Source organism: Diabrotica undecimpunctata, chromosome 8, assembly GCF_040954645.1.
Source record: "Diabrotica undecimpunctata isolate CICGRU chromosome 8, icDiaUnde3, whole genome shotgun sequence".
NCBI classification, from domain to species: domain Eukaryota; kingdom Metazoa; phylum Arthropoda; class Insecta; order Coleoptera; family Chrysomelidae; genus Diabrotica; species Diabrotica undecimpunctata.
The window spans coordinates 124,026,867-124,048,410 of NC_092810.1; the positions used below are offsets into that span (position 1 = coordinate 124,026,867).

General features: G+C 33.8%; 1 protein-coding gene across 1 annotated transcript in view; it reads right to left on the reverse strand.

The window, feature by feature from the left end:
• Window positions 1-21,544, reverse strand: part of LOC140447946 (laminin subunit gamma-1-like) — a 157,497-nt gene that overhangs the window by 86,202 nt on the left and 49,751 nt on the right. Inside the window, exon 5 of the mRNA XM_072540897.1 lies at window positions 18,862-19,171. Coding sequence (XP_072396998.1) covers window positions 18,862-19,171 — 310 coding nt within the window. The remainder of the gene's footprint in view (window positions 1-18,861; window positions 19,172-21,544) is intronic.

The following is a 21,544-nucleotide window of genomic DNA, read 5'->3' on the forward strand; positions in this document are numbered from 1 at the left end:
CAGAAAGAATAGAGAAAATATGAACAAAGAGCTTCAAGAATTACAAGAACTAAGTAAGCCAACAAAGATTAGAAAATTTAACCAGAAACCGAACGAAATCAGAAAAGAATTAAAAAAAAGACGTGCAGAGATAAGAAGGATATATTGACAGAACAGCAAAAAAACTATTTATAGAAGATGGAATTCCTGAATGCGACCGAAAATTTTTGAGATTATATTGATATATTAGATGTTTGTATGTAATACTCCATTTAACGTTTAATATTGCTTTTGATTATGTGTTTTGAGTATGGCGTACGCCAAATAAAAAATAAATTCTCCCCTACTGAGACGTCACTTGATAAATCTTATAGAGATAGCCAAATAGATAAATTTAAGTGAGCACGTGTATGACTCATTTTATTTTTTTTATTTGCTGGAAATTATACCTTTTGAAATATATCACCGGGCTTGTTATTATATTTTGGTCCATTTTGTTGATATATCCAGGTTACTTTAGTCTTTTTTTTTTAATTTTCTATAATTTAGATTCATGTTTTATTCTTTTTTAATATTATACACTTATTTGGTATAACTTTGTTTCTCCGTTTTCTAAACTGCTTCATACCTCCCTATCTCTCTCTACAGCGTTTAATATATTGTCCGTTGTGTTATTCTGCGACGTTTTACTTTTGTATTAATGTTAACGTGGATATTGCGTTGTACATGCAAGCTTTCTTCACCCTATTTGGTATTTCTACGTTCCAATTTCTATCTATCTTTTATTTATATTTAATATAAATTACCCACAAATATTCGAAAATCGATTCTGCTTCTAAATTTTTATGCTTGTATGTAAATATTATTAGATTTTTTAAGTTTCTTTTCCTTTACGTTATAGTGCCTATAGTTAGAGTGCCTGTCGGTAAAAAAGTTTCTGATAGATACTCTCTCTAAACTTTGAGTATCGCTTCATTAGGCCGAGTCTAAAACGATTTCTCTCTGCTATTTTTTTGGTTCTGGGGCGATTTTTTACATTATCAAATACATTTTTCGATAACGAATATTGCGTAGGTATATTTATCAAATTATAAGGTTACATAAGGTAGTGACGCCAAATAAGACCAGTGTCTTAATAAGGTCAATTGTAAATATTTCCTTAAATATAGATATTATATACTAGATGTCACTGTAAATCGCTTTCCCAGTCAAAACAGAACCAAAAAATGAAAGAACTGGCAAAAAGAATACAAATTTCGAAGAACAGCTATCCTGCAACAGTGTAAACAAAAATAATCAAAGCAAAGCATTCTCGAGTAGTGAGAAAAGAAAAATTACCAAAAAAAAGGGCTGACCAAAGTTTTTCAAACTTACATCTCAGATGATGACAGTGACTCATCTGGGTCTTACACAAGTGGTACAGCTTCCAGCGAGGATTATAGTGATGCAGTTTACACGTCAAATAAATATGATAAAAATAAGGTTGCAAAATGAAGTAAGAGAAAGCTATATGCAAGTTTTAGTTTCAGTGGTTTGCTGCTTACACCGGAGTTAAAAGTATCAACAAAAAAACGACAACAGGCCATTAATGCGAAAGCATTAAAAAGTTACCAGAGATTTATTTAGTGCACAATCTCATAGCTCAGCAAAACCAAAACCAAATTTAAAAAAATATTCATGGTACTGTTTCTTGTGTGATGAGGATAGAGTGGCTAATATGCGCAAGTGTGTTTGTTGTAATAAGTATATCCACGAGGAATGTATAGGATTATCAAAAGACGACAAGGATATATTTGTATGTCCTCGATGTGTGTAAATGTGCGATATATGTACTTAATGTATTAACAAATTTTTGTTTTTAATATGAATAAGTTTCTTTCACTAAACCTTGTATTTATGATTTAATTCTTAGGTTTTTAAATTTATTATCCACGTAAATTTCTTAAAAAATGAAACTGGCCTTATTAAGTTCCTTTAAGGAACTTAAAGGCCTTATCAATATTATTAAGGCCTTATTAATGTTAAAATTTTATATTTCTTTATTTATTTATTAAGTATTTTATCGTGAAATTCGATAGCTAAAATGTTAGGCAATACGTATACAAGACTTTCCCCCCCATATTTTTGCTGAATAAAATATTACAGACATTGAAACCTTAACGTGGCCTTAATAGGTGTCCTTACCTTATAAAAAAGTAGTATTAAAAAAAATTTATTTATATTTTTGTTTTAAGAGCCAGACTAAAAAATGGTAAATACATTTCATCAGACAATTAACACGTTAGATTCTTTAAAGCTATGGTGAAAATATCAGCTGGTTATTAATAAATATGAACCAAACAAGCAATATAGAGAATCTATAATTGGTAAAATCTATAAATTATGCTTCAAGATTATTAATAATTAATTAAAATATATAACAGAAGCCATTAGTAGAGAAGAATGAGAAGGTCTAGTATTAGTATTCTAATGTATTATAAAACAAATTATCAAAAAATTTAACTTCGAAAAAGCTAAGGGCATATCTCGTTCATACATTTTGATAATGAAATTAATATGAAACTCATTTATGTTGTTTTTGAAATACAAATTAATACAAATTCAATTAGATCAATAAAACGAACGACTAGTAGGTTAAAGATAAAAAAATAAGAGATGTTTTTAAAATTTTTGGTATTACAACTAGATTATATTTATTATATCCAATTTTTTTTCTATACTAGTATTGTCTTATTTGGTTTATTTTAACAATTTATGCACATACCAAGTATTCAACGGAATCATTATATGCCCACGCATGGGAACAACAAAAATGATTGTACACAATATTTTTAAAGGTAGTCGACTGTAATGCATATTTGTCCGCCTACTGATGTCAATTTACTGCTTCAAACCAGCCAATGTGTTTATAATGGTTTACGAAATAAAAATGTTTATTATACTACTACTTTGTTTAGGCAATTACGGACGATCTAAATGTCATTCACATTATTAAATGGTATAGAACATGTATAACATTTCCGCTCAAACAGCGATCAAATCTTAGAAACTAAAAAAATATTAAAATATGTTAACATATAAAATCCAATGCTAGTTAAATCAACACCCAAAATGGGGACCCCATACATTGGTTAATTTTTACGTGCAATTTTCGAGTTCTGATGAAATTAAAGGTATTTTTATTCTAAATCATATTTATTAAACGTAAAAATGAAATACAAATGCCAGTTCAATGAAATATATAAAATATATGTAAAGTTTAAACAAAAACAATATTCCTACTATTTTGAAAAAATTGTACTAATATTTTTTGTTACACTTATTGTATAAAAATGTTCATTTTTTTTAAACAATGTCAGCACACATACTGACCCTTTTTTTTTGGTACTTCTCTTTTTTTTTGTCTGACATTCTGAGACACATACTCAAAACACCTGCCACGGTTTCTTCTTGGATTGACTTTCAATGGTCGTCTTAACTGATTTCTAAAAACTTGCCGTGTTCATTTCATAGTCTTTAAGGACTGAAACGGACAAATAATCGTGGCTCATTATCGGGATCATCATTGAGGTGGGTATGAATATGATTAATAGCAAAATAACAGTTTGACCAAAAAAAAAAACAAGAAATACTTAATGCTACTAAACTGTAAAGAAAAAAGAGCACCAATAAATTTATAGAGATTAATAGAGGACTCAAATTCGTTAAAATATATCAAATTATTACTCAAACCAAACTATTAATATTATCATGCTTACATATATAAAGCAGAAAACAATAATCAATAAAATAAAATCATAAAAACTAATAATAAACTTGAAAAAAAACTGTATTTATTCATTACTGTTGAATCTGGGTAAATACTTATAACAATAAGCTAATAACTAAAGAAATTGCGGTCCCCGATCAAATCAAAATGGACAATTCTTTAAAAGAGTAAATTAATTATTATTACTTAAATTTTCAAAAATGAGAACTAAGTGGTATGGACCACAATTTGTCATCCGAAAAACTTTTTGGTTCGTACGTATTCTATATTCAGAATTATCCTAGCCAATCCTGATGTTTGCACGTTGATGCTAGTAAAGATTTTTAATGATATGTATGTCTTTATCATCAATACCTATCTTCTGAAGAATGACTATCATTTCAGTATGTTTTACTCAATGAAAGGCCTTCTCAAAGCTCAAAGTAAATAAAACACATATAACCTGAATAGCCGATATGTCTGCATCTCTGTAACATAACCAGAATAATAAATGTTGCTTTTCTGGTTTTAAGGTTATTTCGATCTCAAACTGCGTATCAGTAAGTTACCACATCGCTGACTACCAAATATTATAAGTCGTCCTCATCGAATGAAAATGTTCAATTTATACCTATTACTGGGTCAAACTCTAGGATGTATTCTTTTGCTATAGTTCGATTATGTAAGTGTGTGTTTATGTATTAAGTGGGTTAATAAACTATTTACACAAATAATTATTTCTAACGAGAGAATTCTTTAAAATTCTTTGTTACCGACAAGGTTGAGGCGCGTACATATTCCACAAAATAACAATTTTTTACGCAGATTACTGGCCCAACCTAAGAACTTCAATTAATGTAATAAGAAGGGGAAGATGAGACTTATTATTTATTATACAAGGTAAAATTCAAGGAAAGCGAAATGTGGTAAGACGAAGAATATCGTGGCTTAGCACTTGAGAGAATGGTTTGAATGCAATAGTGCAGAACTATTTAGAGCGGCAGTCAGCAGAGTCTACATAGCCATGATGATTTACAACCTTCGATAGAAGATGGAACTTGAAGAAGATGGGGAAGATGGACACGACGTCAATAATATAGTTACGTGAGAAGAATGGAGAAAAGAAATGCACGAGAACGTACCAAGGGAGAGTTAACAATTCACTTCTTAAATACTATTACAGCGATGAATCAGTATTAACAGATAGCAATATGTTAAACATAAAGAAAAAGAAAAGAGATATTACGGTCATATTTAAAGGTAGATATTTTTATGTAAATATAAACGTTCTCTGCATTATACCTACTCGTACATATTTTAATTTGCCTAAGAGCTAGTACAAATTAAAATTATCGACAACATATACTTTGAAAATGATCGTCGATATTATTTTTGTTGTCTTTGTAGATACGTAGGCGTCGGCTAATAAGCTGATACGTTCGTACGAACATAAATTCTTGAAATAAGCCTATTAAGGTATGCTGGACAATGATAGTCGATTGTCGACGGCAGACGTGGCCTGTCGATTCCAATCCCTGGAGACATGTAAATAAGATTGTTTGTACTGATATTAATACATTTTGCAAGTTAACATGATGAGATTTAACTTACAAATGAGGACAAGACTGGAGCCATGTATACTCAGAGCTGGCTTTCATTCGATAAGAGTAGCTTTTTGATTATGTTTAAAATCCGGTATTCCGCACAATATTTAGATTAAAATATTACCTTTAACAGGAATCTATTTATAAAAATATGTGGTTTCATTTTGAATTTCTGAGTAAGAAATAATTGAATCATTTACGCATAAATTCATCCGTCTATAAAATTTAATACGTTGTACAATTTTTTACCTTAGTAATACGTTGTACAATTTTTTACCTTAGTAATATTTTATTATATAATAGTTCTATAATAGTATTTTTGTTTGTTTGTTTAGTGGATATTACATTAGAGACTTTACTTGGATAGAGAAGCGTTCAATAAAACTCTCCTCGTAAGTGTCTTACTGACAACCTAACCTTTCCGTGGTAATTTCTATTTGATACAAACAAATATCATACAAAAATATTGTCATGTCTAGATGCCAAAAGTGCTAATCTTAGTACTTTTTTTTAGTCAGCCGTTAAACTAAGCCAGTAACCTACTACGAAAAAAAAAATACTCGAACATATTATGTATTTTTTTATTTATTAAATTAACAATGCACCTAATCCGTAGACTAACCAGCATTTTAAATTAAACCTAATCTGCTACTTTACTGTCCTAGGTATTCCCAATGGTTCACCTTAAGGCGCGTACAGACTAGCACACGCATGCGGTGAGAAGCCACGCATATGCGTGCGTACTCAAACCATTCGCGCTCAGAGCATTCGTTGAAATTAGAAATCACCGCATATGTATGCGTGCTCAAGGCGCTCCATCCATTCGTGAAAAAATGTCTGAGGAGCTGCTTATGGTTAGTGCCGCGTTTGTGGTCATTACTTCATTAAAAAAGAAAAAACAAAGGAAAAATAGGCGATGGTGGACGACGCATTTATTTAAAAGAAGAACCCTACAAATGAAGATTTACTAGTAGATTTGGCGTTAGAATCTAATACTGGACAATTTCTGCTCATTTTCTTCTCCACAACTGCTGAATCTATCAAGATTGCTTGAAATCGACTAACATGCATCTTCTTTTTTTGTTTTCGAATAATAAAACTTATTTTGTGGATCCCATAGTATAGGGTTTTCTTCATACAAATCTATTAATTGCAAACATTGTTCATTTGACCACTCCATTTTACACATAAATTATTAAAATGAATAAAACTCAATAAATCCGAACTTGAGTCTTGAAAATGCAACAAATCCCCACGCTATCCGTCTAAACTGAGCGCGAACGCACACGTATGTTTCTTTGATGTGTGCGAAAAAACCGACACCACTCTGGCTCGCAGCATGTGTGCTCAAGTCATTCGCGAGAAGCAACGCATGCGGCGAGAGGTTACGAAAGCGCCGTCCACATTTGCACACGTATGTGTATTCGTGGCTGCTCACCGCATGCGTTTGTAGGTCTGTACGCGCCTTTAGAATCTAATAATTATTGTTGCATACTTCACTGTTTTGGTTACGTTCAGTGCCGAATTTAAACTGACATTTATATATTTATCACTATTACACAAATTCAAAAGTTCTGGTACGTTTGAGCCTGCTGACTAGGTCTTGATTATTGAACAGTTCTAACAGTTCCCTGTTTGTAATGTTGTGAAGCTAGTTTGCGTGACCCAAGGCAATCTTCTTTACTTCTTTTTTAATTTTTGCTATACGAAGTTTCCGATATACAGCCCCATAACTGTAAACCATAGGACCATACTGGTTTGAGCATTTGTTTGTAAACTACCTTGTTCTTGATTGTGAATTGTGAGCTTCTACCTAATAACCAATATAATTTCTTGTATTTCAGTTTTAGTTCTTCAGTTTTCTTTTTGATATGTTCCTTTTTTTTTGGGAGGTGAGAATTTTCAAAATATCTCTGCGAAGGTGTCCCAGGTGTGTTGGATTCGGACGACTACGCCTCACCGTAGTTGACCGCCTACCAACTAAACCCACCCTGTCTTTCTCCAACGGATGGGTCTGGGACCACTCTTAGCGAGCATTACCATCTGACCCGTCAGCTTTACTCATAAATCCCATCTGTCGCTCTCCGTTTGCGCTCCGTGATTGCCATAGCATCTCAGTCGCACCACCTCACCCACGTCTGCAACGGACTTGGTTTGTAAGGTAACCATCCTTGTGCAGGGCGATAGGTAGGAAGGAGCGACCGCGCCGTTATTTCAAACATTTTGAACTTAACGAGAAAGATCAGACAACAGGTACAAGCAACTCCAGACATTCATATTCCACCCCCGCGGAGTGGTCCATTAATTTCTCCATCTACACCAGCCCATTACTTAGTAATAGGCTGCTCCAAAAGGAGACTCACACCGTACACTAGATACAAGAAGAGACAAAACAGAACAAAGCAACACGTATGTAAATTGATTTCTGTAATTTAGTCAAGTTCTTTGAGAATTCATTTAAGATTTCGGCGTCAATAGTGGAAACTGAGTAGTGGCTCACCCCACTGACGCCGACAGATACTACACAATAAAATAAACAGTTCAATTTTGTTGCAGTCTCCTCTCTTACTCTTCCTTGTGTTTTATGGTTTCTGTCACAAAAACAATGATCAAGTCAAAGATTCTTTTGTTTTCAATTGCTATATTCATTAGTTCATGTGGCTCGCCTAGAGGTGACCCTAGGCCCAGCTGCAGCAAGGTTCGCCCCACATTGTATGCAGGGCATACGAATACCACATTGGTATTCCAAGATCCATGCCCCGTCATAAATTGGGTGAAGTAGTAGTTGACACGTCTGTGTTTACACTCATACCACCGTACTACATCTGGGATAAGGTCCCTCGTCCAGTCAGCCTTGACTATTTCTCTTGAACATTGGTCCTGCCAGATCTCCAAATTCCTTTCTCTTTCTTGTGTTCCTGAACTTAAAGCTCCGTTGCCCCTTTGGTGCATCCGAACCCTTTCATTAGCCAGGATATGCACCGGTACAGCACAGCCCACTACTTGTAAGGCAATGGTTGATACGGTTCTGTACGCGCTGCATACCCTGATCAATGGTTTCCTCTGCGTCCTATGAAGCATGTCTTTATATTTCGCTTTGTTGAGGATCTGATGCCACACTGGGGCCCCATATAGTAAGATGGACATGATTGATTGTAGGATAACTGATCTTTTGTGTGACCCGGGGCCTCCTATATTCCTCCCGGGAAATTATCTTATTAAGGGTCGAGGTCCTCTCTTCTGCCTTCCAACATGCATCTTGTCTGTGATGTCTGAATGCCATTTTGTCGTCTAGTATGATTCCCAAGTATTTTACGGGTTTCTGGGGTCTTAGGTCGGAGCCTCTGAACCGAAAATTTACGTTTTTTTTTATCCTGTGGTCCACTCAAGATGATTACTTCAGTTTTTTCTATTGCTTCATTTACTTTGTTTATAATACCCCAATTCATATCTTCTATAAGTAGGGCTAGGTTGTCTGCGTATTGTCTGTATATCCTTACTCCTTGTGTTTTGTTTACTTCTAGTACCCCGTTGTATAAAATATGCCATAGTGTGGGTCCCAGGATTGACCCTTGGGCTACTATAGCAGGTACCAAGTTCGACAATCTTGTCTTCGATGAGACCCCAGTTCGCTGAATTGAAGACGTTTTTGATGTCCAATAAAACAAGAATCACCCATTTCTTTTTGTTTGTTTTCACCGCGTTTCGTATCCAGATCGTGGCGTCGACTGCTGATTGACCTTTTCTGAATCCACATTGTTGGTTGGTTAGAGCTCTGTTATCTGCCAACACGCATTCCAGCCTCTTCTTGACAAGATTCTCATGAACTTGCCAAGGCAGACCAAAAGCCATATTGGCCTATAAGAGGATGCTGTTTGGACATTAGTTTGTACATTATTGTCTTATTATGAAAAATCACCTCGTTCTACTGGACCTCAAAATATTGCAATAATTCCTGCTCCATTCACAACAAAACAGCGTCTAATTATTACTGGTGGTCAAAGAAAAAGGTGTCATATGTTTTCAAATAAAAGTACAAAAGCATGCGAAATGTAAAATTCCACTTCACGATAAATGCGTCAAAGATTATCATACAAACTATTTTAAGCCTTAAGTAGTAATATAATTAGAATATGCCTGCTTTATTGTTTTCATTTTAAGGAGTAAATGATTAATTTGTTACAAGAAAATAAAATAAAATTATGTAATTGCATAAAAGTTACTATTTTTATTGTGCACCCCTATGGTCGAACGGGTTGTTAACGAGCCAGCATTTGTTTCAAAAACCAGTTTTTAAAAAAATTTTTAAGTAAGTAATTTTTCAATGCATTTAAGCGTATTTTATTACATTTTTGAGAAAATCAATCCAGATATTTTGACAAAAATAGCTCTGGTCATAAATGGGTTAATATTAGTTTCGATTATTTTCCTATTTTTCTTATTAGTAATGTGTGATCAGTGGTCGCATTGGTCTATAAAACCTCACATCTTCTACTATTTGTGCCCATTTTTTCGAAATTAACACATGATCTATTCGATTGCCATCCATTCTTCCCGATTTAATCCACGATATATTGTGTTCTCTTTTGTGTTTATGTTAAGTACTCTATATGTGTTTGTTGCAGATTTTTCATGAACTATTCTGACTCCATATTTGTAACTCAGCTTTGGATCGTAGCTTTAAAATTAATTTTTTGATGAATGAATTAAATAACCGTGTGAAGACTTATATTATTAGAATAAATTTTTATTTCCTATACCTTTCTGGGAGGAAATTAAGAGAAAGATAGGCAGGAAACGAACCCAGGGCTGAGTAGTCAAGTAGAACACTATCCTGGTGGGTAGAATTATGGGCGTTTCTTTTAAGTATCCCTATCCTAGAGGATTCCTCTCGTCTTTCTCCCCAGCACTATGATATTGCTTAACGACCCTGGTCGTGCTACAACTTGGACGTTACAAACTTCCTAAGCAAATAATAAAATGGGCACAATTAGCAAGTATTTAAAGTGCAATATCGAACAATATGGAACAACAGTCGATATTGAAAACTAGGAAACGGTAGGTGTAAGATTCTCCTCCTCCTCATTCCTTGAGGCCTTTGTTTGCGATCCTATGCCATATGGATGGCTTCATGTAGGGATTTTCCCACCAGAGTCTTCATTTGGTCTGTACATCGTGTTGTAGATCTTTCTCTTGGTCTTCTGCCTTCTATCTTTCTTTCTAGTACCCATAGTTCCATGGTTTCCGTTCTTCTAGCCATGTGGCCGAAGTACATTAGGTATGCTCCGTTTACTTTTTTTCAGTAGCCTGCCTTTTATATGAAGCTCTTCCAGAATTGAAAGGTTGGTTCTATGTTCTGCTCAGGACATGCGTAGAATTCTTCTACAGATCCACATTTCGACAACTTCCCATAAATGAAAATGTCTTCGATTGGGGGAACTATAACATAATCCTAGATAAAATAAATTTTTCATTACCATATTCATATCAGTTTTAATATTTTGAACTAACTGATGTAATAAATATTACATCAAATGATACGAAAGTTATAAATGTAATTAATTGTAAAATTTTATGTTGTGGTGTTTCTGGCGATTCATGTAACTTTTTGAAAAATTTAAGTTTGAATTTTACTTCGAAAAATTCTTCTTTAGCAAAAGTTTTCAATCACACCAGTTACAAAAAGTTCACAATTTCGTTGTAAATTCATGATATACTAGCTACACTTGACAATCCACATTTTTTGGGATTCGTCCAATTTAACTTTCATTGCTTTGTGTTTGTGAAATGGTATCAAGAAATTATGTCATTACTTATTTTTAATAAATATTTATTGTATACTATGATGCATATATACCTTAGAGTGCAAGTACATAAAACTTGACCGTTTCACATAGTTAGTACGGAACAAAAACTGAAAGGAAAACATTTGCCGCCACTTAGTGTCCATTTACGTAAAAGAAAATTTATACCGGTCGAGTTACAATTAATGGACCGATAAAGGAGGGCAATTAGCGCAGACTGTAACCTCTTTAAGTAGATTCACTTCCAGTTCAGAATCTAAAACTGCACCTATCGAGAACGTTCACCTTTCTGTCGCTTGTTTATGACGGTGTCCTGCTGAGAAGTAAATCATTATTTCTTTTTTTTACTAACAAATTATATTTCTTATGGGCAAAACTAATATAAATTGACAGGTCGTTGAATATAATTGGTTATAAATATTGGGGAAGGAGATATTTAGAAACCTTTTATTGTTCTGTGCGGCTAAGATATTATATCATATATTATTCGAGTTAAGTGTATTTGTTAGTGTACTTTTTACTTTGAATCTAAATAGGATAAAATATGGAAATGTTGCTTAAAACATATTAAGATTATAAAAGCAATTCACACAAATTGATTGCTGAAAAATAATTCATGTAAAACATTGATTAGCACATAAAGTTGATTTTTACCAAGGATATAATAAAGAATTATTACTCAAAAGCAAGTGGAATATACAGTGTGGAAACCACTTATGGAATAAAATTGTTTTTGTCCTTATTTTAGAAAATAATAAAAAACGTTGAGATACCCTAACTTTTAAATTTAAATGTGCGCTTTTTAAACATAAATTTAAATGTACAGGGTGATCCACGCAAGTCTGGCATAGCCTATAATCTGTATTTTAAATGAAACACCCTGTATATTTTTATGTTTTTAAAGGCTCCTTAACAACCTGATTTCAACGAACTATATTATGTAGGGTCAATTATGAATAATACAAGGTGAAATTTTGAAATTAAGTATAATTTTCTTCAAGACAATTAATTCATAGAATACCCGAGGTAATTGATTAGATTACATTAAAATAAATGCTTAAAGTGTTCTCCACTTTGTTGTTGGCAATAACACAGTCTCCTATAAAACTCGTCCCGAACTTTGTTTAAAGTTTGAGGTGAAATATTCCGTATTTCTGTAGTTGTCCTTTCTTTGAGGTCTTCAATGCTAGTTGGTTGTGTTGCATATACTTTGTTCTTGAGATAACCCCACAGAAAAAAATCCAAAGGCGTAAGATCTGGCGATCTAGCTGGCCCAATAGTACCCCTTCATCTAGTCCATTTATTGAAGAAGATTTCATTCAAGTAATTTCTCACCATTAAAGCATAATGGGGTGTTGCACCGTCCTGCTGAAACCAGACAGTTTCATGCGGTAGGGTCGGATGTTAGCCAACTGAGGAAGAACATGGTCTCTTAGCATGCTTAAATATTTTTCTGCTGTCAAATTACCATCTACAACTATAGGACCAATAATATGATCTCCTATAATACCTGCCCAAACATTCAACTTTTGAGGATACTGAGTGTGTGTCTCACGCATCCAATGAGGATTCTCCGCTGACCAATATCTACGTTTTTGTCGGTTTACCTCTCTGTTGGTGTAAATGTTGATTCATCACAAAAAAGTATTGTGCCAAGAGCTATTTCATTTGTGTTAATTTTATCCATCATTCTTTCGCAGAAATCCATTCTACGATCTGGATCGTCTTCTGTTAGCTCCTGCACAAAAGTCAATTTATATGGATGAAGTTTTTCTTCATGGAGACACCTTAGGACAGTTGTGTGACTCACATTATTTTGACGTGCAATTTGACGTGAACTTGACGTTGGATTCTCTGCGACAATTAACAAAATATCCACTTTCACCTCATCTTCAATGAAGTTCGGTTTTCTTTTTAATGGTTTGACACGTCAAAGTGTTCTGAATTGTGCATAAATTTTAGACACAGTACCTTGTGCAATATTAGGCAACTGAGGATACTTCTGATTAAATAAGTTTGCTACTTCAACTTGACTTCTGCAATACTCCTAGTAACCGATTATCATTAAAATCTCAATTCGGTGAGTCTCAGTTAAATATTTCATTTTTATTTCTACAAGAAATTAGCTTTTAATTAGGAATTTATTATTTTAATGTAAAATGTCAACACACCAACAACTGATTGATAACAATCCGCATTATTTACCGATTTAGTTTAATTAGCAGACTATCTAGACAGTTTTTACCTATTCATGACAAAAAATGTTAACATGGTTACTAAACAGAAATTTTTCCCAATATACTGACACTTTGAGTAGAAATGTATTGTCTGTATTTAGCTAATTTAAAATAATACCATAACACGTGATAAATTATTAATTTCAAATTTTCACCTTGTATTATTCATTATAGACCCTACATGATATAGTTCGTTGAAATCAGGTTGCTAAGAATCTTTTAAAAACATAAAAATATACAGGGTGTTTCATTAAAAATAAGGATTATGGACTATGCCAGACTTGCGTGGATCACCCTGTACATTTAAATTTATGTTTAAAAAGCGCACATTTAAATTTAACAGTTAACGTATCCCAGAGTTTTTTATTATTTTCTATAATAAGGACACAGACAATTTTATTCCATAAGTGGTTTTCACACTGTATAAGTATTGATAATGTAGAGTATTTTAAAGTATTTAGGTAAAGTAATTGGATTCGCTGCAGGGCAATTGTGCATAGATAACATTTTTGTTTTGCAGCAGATTATCGAAAAGAGAAAATCAAGGAACCAATCTACTCATTTATTGTTTGTAGATTTAGAGAAAGCATACGATATGGTACCATTGAAAAAACTCTTTGAAACACTGATGAATGTGGGTGTTAGTAAGAGGTATATGCGTGCTACCATGACTATGAATGCAAGAAGTTGCAAGCAAGCAAACAATTTAATTGAACCCAGCCTTAGATACTTGCGTATCCCTTAGATTGACAATCGGGTGTTACAATTCGGGTGTTGGAGCGAGGTGGTTTAATTCGTGTATTCGGGAACCACTCCAACGCGTTTCAATGCTCCAGACCATCCCTTTCCCCCTTATAGCACTCTGATGCGTGATACGAGCTCTCTATCGGCAAAGTGCTTGTTGTGTGAAAGTCCTGGGTACAAGAAATCCAACACGATGTCCTATCCCAATCAGAGCAGGTTAGCGTTAGGAGCTCTTTTCCTGCTGTCTCTAGTGACTTGTCATCGAATCTGAATTGCTTGGTCGGACCTCAAGTCCCTGCTCCGGGCTGCGCTTAATTCAGCGATTCGGCACTCGAGGATAAGGGCTCCCCGTGCCCTTATTTTTTAGGTTTTGTGAATTTTGTGTTGGCTTGTGCCTTTTTGTTGGTATTTTTTTGTGGCCTACACCGTTTTTTAAGCTTTTTGAAGCTTTTTTTTGAGGATGTCCTGAAAATAAATCAACAAATTAGTACATTGCCAGTACCATTAGTACGCCGGATTGGCTTCTAGTGACAGAGCTGCGATCAGTTGTGTCAACCAAGGCAGCTTTATATCTGAATCGTTTCCAAAAACAAAAGAACTTAAGAGAATGCAGCAGAGCAAAACAGCGATACGCATTTTAAATCTCTATTTATTATATTATTATTATTTTTATTTTTCTTCTTCCTCTTTACAAGCAATTCTGCTTGTTCATTGGCGGATTAATACCTCTATGGAAGGTTGTCACTTTATCTTTTGCGCGGTCATCCGATACTTCTTCTGCCGATTGGTGACATATCTCTTGCTATTTTGACGGCACGGGTCTTCCCCATCCTGCTTATGTGGTTATTCCATTCTTTTTTTAATTTTGTGTCCATTCATTTGTACACTGTACGTTACATTTACACTGGCTTTATAAATTCTTGACTTCATCTCAGTGTTAATGTGTCTGTTTCGCCATATAGTGTTATTAAGGCATCCTGACAGTCTATTTGCTTTTTGTACTTGATCTCTCACTTCTTTGTCCAGGTCTCCATAGCTGGACAGTGTAATTCCAAGGTATTGCATTGTTTTTATTATTTCCATTACTTGTTCAATACTGATGCCATCATATTCTATTTGATATCTGGTTGGCTCTTTGCTGATTACTATTGTTTTAGTTTTCTGAGATGAGGTTGTCATGTTAAATTCTTATGCTCTTATGTTAAATCTGTGGACCAGTATTTACAGACTATCTTCATCTCGGGCTATCAATATTGCGTTGTTTGCGTAACAGAGTATTATTTCTTTGTTTCCCATTCTGTATCCTCTTCCTTTGTTAACGCTTTTGATGATTTCATCTATGATTAAATTGAAGAGCATAGTAGGTACTCAATGAGCTACTCTGATTCCGCTGTCTATTTCTGTAGGTTCTGTAAGTTGTCCTTCTACTCTTACTTTCATTTTGTTGTTTTGGTAAACGAAAACCCTGTTGTTCATCAGATAAACTTATCCTCTAATTTATTAGTTCTTGTAAAATTTTAGCTGTTCATTTTAGGGTAGTATTTAACAAGTTTATACCTCTGTAGTTTTCTGACTGTTTTGTATCTCATTTTTCGAATAGTAGAATTAGTTAGGTCGTTCTCCATTCTTCCAGTATTTTATTGTGTTTTATAATTTAATAAATAATATTGTTAATTATTCTCATGTTATTGTTATTGTCATTGTTACTTCCGTCTCTCGTATCCCGTCTTTACCTGCTGCTTTTCTGTTCTTCAGCTTTTCAAGTATTCTACGAACTCCCTGTATGTTTATATTAACTTCCGTGATTCCATGTATCTTTTTCTATGTATTTTAACTCTATTAGTTCCTTTACCTCCGTTTCTCTTATAAAGCGCCATATTTCCTTTTGCATACCATAAAAATCACGTTCCATTTCTTTCGAAAAGCAGTCCCAGTGATCACTTTTTATTTTTCTTATAAGTGCAAGTGTTTCGTTTCTAATTATCCTGTAATTATGGTATGTCTCTTGTGTTTTGGTTCATATTTTAAGGTTTTGGTATTTCAGATAAGCTTTGTTCTTTTCTTTACATTTTTCCTTCACTTCTGTACAAACTTCTGTAGAAACCATCGAGTTCTTCGCCTTGGTAACGATTTATTTTTATTTATATATTTCTTCTACCAAGAACTTCCTTGGCTGAGGCTAAGATATTAGACTTAATTTTTGCCCATTTATCTTCGACTTCATCATTTTCTGTGATATGTGTTTCTGATTTTTCATGCGGATTTTGCACGATACCAATTTATGAACGATTCCTATTTCTGCAGATATTAGTGGTATTACATCCAAGATTTGAGAGGGGTGTAACTATTTATTCGAATATAGTCTATCATAGATCTTTGTCCTCTAGTGTTTGCAAAAGTGTATTTGTATTGTTCTTTGTGAGTGAAAAATGTATTGTTAATACGTATTTCGTTTCTGCTGCGAAAGTTCGTCAGAAAGTCTCCGCTTTCATTTCTCATATTTTCATTATATCGCTGTTTTATTCCTGGAACTATATCATTGCCAACACGGGCGTTAAAATCACCCATAATGATTGTACATTCATCATTTAGGGTCTTGTTTATTATAGTCTGAAGGTGTTCCTAGAAATTTTACCTTGTGGTGATATCTCTGTTGTTCTCTGGTGCATAGATTGCTATCACATTCAGAGGGTTGACATTTAGAGTTTAACTTTTACACTTACTATTCTTTCAGAGGTACATTTACATTCTTGTACTTAGTGTAAAAATTTTCTACGGCGCGTACGAAAACGGCGCGATTCGTTCTTTGGATTTGGTTTCTTTTGCAATACCACTATAAATCGTCAGATAGTCATCTAGCATAATTTGACCCTTTCCTTTTTTCTTCGTCTCTTTTTTCTACAAGCGCACATATCTCTATATTTTTTTCTACAAGCTGTTTTGTAATTTCCTGCTCTCTTGTGTTTAGAGACTTTACGTTCCAAATACCGATGCGAAGTATATTTCTCGTTTTCCATAAATTCGTTGTCCTCTTTCTCGCAGACGAACAAAGTGCTCTTGTTTCTTCCCCTCGTATAGTGTGTACTGATTCTGGAAGTCCGTAGGTGTCTCTACAAGTAGCGCTGCAACATCATACTTTATATTACTGCAAACTTGGTTGCCTATAGTAAATAGAGGAATTTGAGATATACATTAATTAATTTATAAATAAAAATATCAGGAATGAATTCTGTTTTAAACTAATTAATGAATGTAACAATAGTGAAGTACTTAATACATTTTGTGGCAATAGATGAAACAGAACAAACTTTGGTAATTTATACAAAACACATAGTGCTTTATTTGCTTTCTGTTTGTCGCTTTTATTTCTTTTACTCTCTCTGCTATACCAAGATATAATTGTATAGATTTTTATAAGCTTCTGTTTTAACTTTTTCTACAATTAATTTTGTTTCTATTTGGCCAACTCTATAGTTTTGAAGATCTTTGTAAGATCTATTCTATTAATTTGGGTTTTCTTAATCTACGTATCTTTAATGTAATACCTGAGGATTTCCAAGTATTTTAATTACAGTATCTTTAATAATACTATTCACATTTCTCCAAATTGTGTTAGAAATATCTTTTTATATTTTAATTAATTAAAAAACAAGTAGAAATGAACATAGCACAGGGAAAACAAGCCACGAAAGCCCACAGTGGAGTGATGTGAAACAACACTCTAACCAAAGAAAACAAGAAAGGGATCTTTCAGGGCATAGAGATGGATATTACTCTATATGGAGCGGAATTATGGCCAATGACAATATCAATACGAAATAAAATAAGAACAACAGCGCAATAGAAGGGTATTAACCAAAAAAGCTACAGATTTTAAAGGGGAAGCCGCTGCATTTGTTCTAAATATAAAAAAAATATATGAATTGCACAAAGTCGAATCGACATGAGAATCTAAAAGTAGACAACCATACCTACGAATATGCCTCCACCTTTCCCCACCTAGGCTCAATAAGCAACAACGTCAGTCAAGAAATACAAGCAATAATTCTTAGCGGTAATAAGTGATTTTATGCATACAGAGACTTAATGAAAAATAAGTTACTGAATCGTGAGTTTAAGCTTAGAATCTACAAAACAGTAATGTCCAGTGGTCACGTATTGATGACCGGTGGACTCTTTCAACCACTGATGAAATTCAAATGAGAATCTTTGAGCGCAAAATGTTGCGAAAGATATTTAGACCAAACTATTGTAGCGATGTTTTGTAATTTCCTGCTCTCTTGTGTTTAGAGACTTTACGTTCCAAATACCGATGCGAAGTATATTTCTCGTTTTCCATAAATTCGTTGTCCTCTTTCTCGCATTAATCGTAGTAATGAAATCTTTTCTATTCCGAGGCATAATCGTGTTTCTATAAGCTGTATGGTTTTAAAGTCTCCCTCCCCCTTTATCTGGGCTTGGGACCGGCAACAGTTCTGTCGAGCTACTCGATCTACTCAACTAAACTACAAGCGGAGCTATTATTATTATTATAATATATTATTATGATCTAAATATATTAGACAAGAAACCAAAATGATAATCTATCGAACCTTGGTAGAGACTATCATGACTTACGGGGCCAAAGTTTGATAGATGTCAAAAAATAATAAGAAAAGAATTGAAGTAGTTAAAGTGGATTATTTAAGGAGAGGGATATATACACACATATAGGAAATTCATCATATTTATAAATATATACTTACCTTTGCATTCGTAAGCATTTCTGGCCGTGGCCCTTTCCCAAGGTACATCATTGTAAAAAGGCAAACACTCATTACAATCGGGTCCAGCAGTATTGTGTTGGCATCTACATGTCCTCACAGGACGACCATCGTGTGCGTTGGAGAAAACACATTCTGATGCGTGTCCATTGCATTTGCATCGGGCTCCAACGGCAACATCAGCAATGGCATAGAAATAGGACTTCAGAACTTTTTCGTCACCGAAAACTTCATCTCGGAATGTATTTAGTCTATCCAAGGTTATCATAATGTCTGTAGCAGTAACCCACTCCTAAAATATTAAATACTAATTAAAAACTAGACACAAATGATTTATTTAGAAACTTAATAATTAAATGAGCAATAAATCGTGGTATATAATTTAAAGATTTAATTTATTATTCAACGACAGAAATCTAAACATAAAGCTTAGGCTAAGGTTTGTAAAATATTATTTCTGATCACAATTCATAAATGTAATAAGTAAGGTTATTAACGAAGAAATGCAATTATATTTTGTTGACTAAAACGCCGAATAAAAAAAATTCCTGAAACGAGGAATTTGCTGTAAATTATGTTGTCTTCAATTAATTTTGTCCTCGAAACATGGCTCGAAAAAGACACGAAACATGAATTATCTGGACCTATAATTCAAGCCAAAGCCCTCGAAGTTGATCAGTGCATAGGACTAAGTAACTTCAAGGTATCAAATGGTCGGCTAGAAAGATTTCGTCGTCAAGACAATATGTGGCGAATCCGCTGATGTTAATGTCGAAAACGTGAAATCCTTTAAAGGAAAGCTGCTTACTATTTTAAAAAGTTATGCCTAGAAGACGTGTTTGATGTAAACGGGACAGGTCTCTATTATCATGCTTTGCCAACAAGAACATATGCATTGAAAAATGACAAGTGCCCTCGAAGAAAAACTACATATATAATAGTCGAGTCTTCTACAGCTGGCGCCGTTTCTCGCATCATAATTTCCAGCTTTTTCTGTGGAAGCTATCTTCAGTTTTTAAATCTCTCTCGGTCATTACATCTTTGACATTTTCTCTCCATGACCGTATTGGTCTACCTCGTTTTCTTCTAGTGGGCAGAGTCCATTTTCTGTTTTTTTTTCGTCTATTTTCAGGCATTCTCTGCAACCAATTTAGTCATTTTGGCTTTGGTAGTACCTATTATATCTAGGTCAATTTCCAGTTCTCTCCTAATGTCTACGTTCCTTACCCTATCAAGTCTAGTGTGCCGGCAACATCGTCTTCAATGGTCCATTTCCTTGGCCTTAATTTTTGATTTATTTTTTGATTGATTTTCCAAAGTACGGCGCCGTACAACCCAATGCTTTCTATTATTGTTTTATAAATTCTTCTTTTATTTCGTTTGTTATTTTATTATTCCAGAATAGTCTATGTAGCTCTCTAGTGGCTGATCTTGCTTGGCCAATCCTAAAATGTATTTCTTTGTTACTCCTTGCTTTTATCTTTTTTGGACTCCCAAGTATTTGAAGGTTTTAGTTTATTTTATAGTTACCATTTCAATTTTTAGGCTTTCTGATTTTTCTCCTGTAACTAAATACTCGGTTTTCTGTATAATAATTATAAAGCCCCACTTGGTGTACTCCTCCTCTAGTTTTCTAAGCATATAGTCTATCAGTCTATCACTCTCATCTTCAGCTAAAATCGCTTAATCGTCAGCAAAGTGTATCGTGTACAATCTCTGGTCTTCGATAGGAATGCCCTTATTGCAGCATTTTCTTTTCCACACTGAGAGCGCCTCATTCAGATATATTTTGAATAGTGTAGGTGCTATGCAGCAGCCTTGCTTTATAGCCTTACTAATAGGAATTTCTCTAGTTAATTTAGAAAAACTACAAAACAACGAATTACAATTTTGTTGTGTGCAAATATGGAAAGTGAAAAGGAGGAACGATTTAACATAGAAAAAAGCAAAAATCGTCGATATTTTAACAGGGCACACAACGGTAAGTTGGCTTTTGAATAGATCTCCAACAGAAAGACATGAATGACAGCAGACATTCTGACGACATAGCTTCACAAATTTGACACGATGAAAAGCCAGTATAAGACTAATAATGACGTAAGAACAAGACCAACACTGACATACCACAAAGGTTATTAGAAACGGCAGAGATGAGAATACTAAGAATAATTACAGAGAATACGTTGAGAGGCCGAAAGAGGAGTGAAGACAATATAACAGTCTATAAACGAGTTGATAAAAGAATGGAATAATCATATAAATAAACTGTAGAAGTCAAAATAGCGGAAGAACTCACCAAACGCTAGAAAAAATATAGGCCGACCAAGCAAGACATGGAGTGACAATCGTCAAAAAAAAGATGAATTTCTTGGATAATGTTTGTAGCTTTCGTTCTAGTTCTATAATTTTACCATGTGTAACTTTGTCTAACACCTTGTAAGGTTGTTTAAAAATAATAAAATCGAGAAAAGTTTACAAAAAAACTAAAAAGGGAATATACACAATACAAAAAGGCACAAACTTAAATAAAAGAAAACACAAATAGAAGATTGGATTCATAAGAAGATCCAGTGAGACAAATTACAACCGCTTATTTTATAAAAGGTTAAATACAGTAAAATATACTATATCATGGGGTAAACAAATTATGCTGGTTTTGGTAAAT